The 3,641-nt window shown below is 48.2% G+C and overlaps 1 protein-coding gene across 1 annotated transcript in view; it reads left to right on the plus strand.

The window, feature by feature from the left end:
- The window catches only part of HMGCS2 (3-hydroxy-3-methylglutaryl-CoA synthase 2), a 21,087-nt gene that overhangs the window by 3,733 nt on the left and 13,713 nt on the right, over nucleotides 1-3,641 (plus strand). Inside the window, exons 3-4 of the mRNA XM_006763080.2 lie at nucleotides 1,119-1,244; nucleotides 1,820-1,984. Of these exons, the coding sequence (XP_006763143.1) occupies nucleotides 1,119-1,244; nucleotides 1,820-1,984 (291 nt within the window). The remainder of the gene's footprint in view (nucleotides 1-1,118; nucleotides 1,245-1,819; nucleotides 1,985-3,641) is intronic.

Genomic DNA, 3,641 nt, shown 5'->3' on the forward strand with positions numbered 1-3,641 from the left:
GAGACATATGTAAAACCTTTGTAAATACTTTAAGCAATTTAAAAAAATAAAGTGAATAATTATTAGGAAAAAAAAGAAATAGAGACAAAGATATAGACATAGATATATAGGTATTTTGGGGAAATAATTTTTTGTTGGGATTGGAGTTGTTACAGTTCTTAAGAGAAGGCTCTCGGGTTTCGATGAATTTGGGCTGAATCCTGACTAAATCCTTACTGTACCGTCTATTAGCTGTGTGGCTCTGGACAGTGATTTAAGTGCTTCAGGCCCCAATGTACCCAGCCCTGGAGTAAATCCTAGGGGCTTCCTTACGGAGCAGATAGATGGTAAAATTACTACCACGTGTCCCCTGAAGCTCAAGTTCGGTGTGCTTTTAGGGGTGGGGAATGGGGAGCAGTACTATCAGATGAAAGTGGAACAAATAATAGCCAAGACAACAATTATTCATTGAGTAATAGTCTCACTATTATAGAGGTCGTAACTATGATCATGTACATTAAGTGTGCTTCCTCAACATAAACCCTCTTCCCAATAAAAATACTATAATCAAGTTGTTCAGAGCACATGGTGTAGGACCCAGACAGAACTGGGCTGGAATAGCCAATGCCATATTCACTAGGTGTGAGAGCTTAGCAGGTTACTTGGTCTCTCTGGAAGGCAGTGTCTTCCCCTGTAAGTGTAGATGTTATTGGCCTCATTGGATGGCTTTCAGGATTCCTGGAGGCCAACTAATGTCTAGCTAGTCTTTCAAATATTAGTTTCCCTCCCTACCCTTGGCTTCCTATGAGAAGGAATTTCAGCTACAGAGTGCTAAAGGGGATGGGCACCAAGCTACATTACCTCCAAAAGTGCCCATTAAGAAACTGCTCATGGAACTCAGAAACAGAATTCTGAGTGAGTGAGCGTTTTACAGCTACAGCACCTGGACACGGAGTTTTGACTTTGCATTTCCAATGTATCACAATGGGTTTCATAGAACCCAGGCTCCCTGGGGCGGGGATTTTGGGTTTTGTCTGCCAGTCTATCTCCAACACCTAAAATCGTGCCTGGCACACGGGAGGCACTCAGTCTACTGAGACTTGATGGTGATGATACTTATTTCTGGTCTCTCCTTGCAGGTCGCTATGCAATGGTGGTCTGTGGAGACATCGCAGTGTATCCCAGTGGCAACGCTCGCCCCACAGGGGGCGCCGGAGCCGTGGCGATGCTGATTGGGCCCGAGGCCCCCCTGGTCCTTGAGAGAGGTTTGTAGTAACCTGCAGGTGCATGGTACCCAAACACGGTGCACGGCACGGCCAAATGCATAGCTCCTGACCCCAAATGGGCATGGCGTACCTACTATGCAGGACTGAGGGTGGATTTGAGGATGTCACTTGTGGTCTAAAGGGGGATTGGGGAGCAGAGGGCAGAGAGAAAGGGATGAGAGGGATCAGGGCTGGGGGCGGTCATCTTTTGCACCATCACACGTTGGGACAGGGATGCATGGAATAAATGGGGGTGATGCTATTAACAAGGACGTAAACTGGCAGTTGAAGATGAAAGATGATTATTGGGTGGAAAGTAAGACTTTCCTTTGAGACTTTTGGCATCTATTCCAGATTTTGCTCAGCCCAGATAGGCGTGGAAAGGCAAGCATGAATCTCACTTATGTAAGAGCAACAACATATTCTACTGCTTTGAACATGTGAGGGACGTTGAGTAGGCCGGAGCGTGGGCCCGAGACAGACAGAGACCAGGGGCCTGTGAGAGTTCTCCCATCCTCTCTGCTCCATGCGGGCTGCTCGGCGCAGTCACTGAATCCCACTGTGTGTCTTGCCAGGGCTGCGGGGAACCCACATGGAGAACGTATACGATTTCTACAAACCAGATGGGGCTTCGGAATACCCATTGGTGGATGGGAAGCTCTCCATCCAGTGCTACATACGGGCCTTGGACCGGTGCTACACAGTCTACCGCCAGAAAATCCAGAACCAGTGGAAACAAGGTACGGGGCTCAGGGGGCAGAAAGGGGGGCGCTATGCACACGGGGCCAGGAGTTTGTCCTAAAAGCTTCAGACAAGGCCTCTTCTCTCCTCGGAAAGTGATCTCAAGAGGATTTTTCCGCCTGGTCGTGGTCACAGTTTGATTCCCGGTCAGGGCACAGGCCCAGGTTTCTGGCTTGATCCCCAGAGGGGGCCTGTAGGAGGCAGCCCATCAATGATTCTCTCATCATTGACGTTTTTATCTCTCTCTCCCTCTCCCCCTCTGAAATCAATTTAAAAAAAATTTTTTAAGACAATTGTTTCATGTCCTCTTCTCTTTACACGTTCCCTGGGTCCATGCCCAAGTCCAATGGGAAGTCATTCAAATTCAAGTATGACATTGCCTCTAACTTGAGCTAAATAAAGAATCTAGGCCAAAGCCACCAGTATGAAACCAGCAGGTGTCAGCCACCTGGAGGGGGACTGTGGTGAGTCTGAGTAACCACATCCTGCTGGGCCCAGCATTTGTCGCTGCTGAAGTCAGGAGTGACGGGACTCCTGGTTGGTCACTTGCCACCTTCTGAAGTCTGCTTGGTGTTGGAAAAGCTGCCTGTGTCTTCGGTATACTGTTGTCAGGGGTTCTCCCCAGATGGTAGTGTTACAAGTTGACTTTGTTTTCTCCTCCAGTTTCTAAATGGTCCTCTAAAAAAATATATGTACTGCTTTCAAAATCAGAAAAGAAACAAATTTTATTTTAGAAATAAAGAGAAACCTACTTTTTTTTTTTTGTTAACCCTCACATGAGGATTTTTTCCATTGATTTTTTTAGAGGGAATAAAAGGGAGGAGAGAGGGAGAGAGAGAGAGAGAGAAAGAGAGAAAGAGAGAGAAAGGGAGAGAAACACTGATGTGAGAGACACGTCGATTGGTTGCCTCTCACACATGCTCCGACCAGCCCTGGAACAAACCTACAACCCAGGTACATGCCTTTGACTGGGAGTTGAACCCACAACCTGTGAGGACCAAGGCTCTATCACTGAGCCACACCGGCCAGGGCAAGAGAAACCTACTTTTTAAAAATAAAAAGGGTTCTGACCTGTTTAGCCATGCCCAGATGGGCACCTGCAAACGGCAGGTTTCAGTGAGGGAAAAGGCAAGTGCTGAAGCGTCAGAGCATGGATGCTGTAGGGGTGGCACCCCTCCCCCCTGCAGTGGGTGAAATGCCAGCTGCCCAGCTACTCCCCACAGGCGAGGAGCCAACCTGGACCTCCGCCTCTGCCCATCCACTGCAAACCGCTATTCAGAGAAACTGTCTGAATTGTAGAGGGAGAGGCATCAGAACAGGAATCCAGAGCCAACCATTTTTGAGCTGTGACTTTGGACACATAACTTAACTCTGTATTTTGTAGGCACTGTTTCCTCCTCTAGACAAGAGAGAAAGGGATAGGACACAAGGTTGATGGGGAGGGATTGGCTTTCACAGAGGTTGGCCATAGCAGACAGGAAGCATCTAGTTGTTTCTTTCCCTTCTTCCTGTGTAAGTCGGGTGTTTAGTTAAGTGCTTGCACGGGGACGGAGCGAACCTCGGGAGTGTTTGCCGGAGGCGGGGCCCGGCGTCCCTCGGCACAGTTAGATATTCGAGCCAAGGTCTATCAATCATGTCACCTCCTTGTTTTCACAC

This window comes from Myotis davidii, unplaced genomic scaffold (assembly GCF_000327345.1).
Source record: "Myotis davidii unplaced genomic scaffold, ASM32734v1 scaffold217, whole genome shotgun sequence".
NCBI classification, from domain to species: Eukaryota; Metazoa; Chordata; class Mammalia; order Chiroptera; family Vespertilionidae; genus Myotis; species Myotis davidii.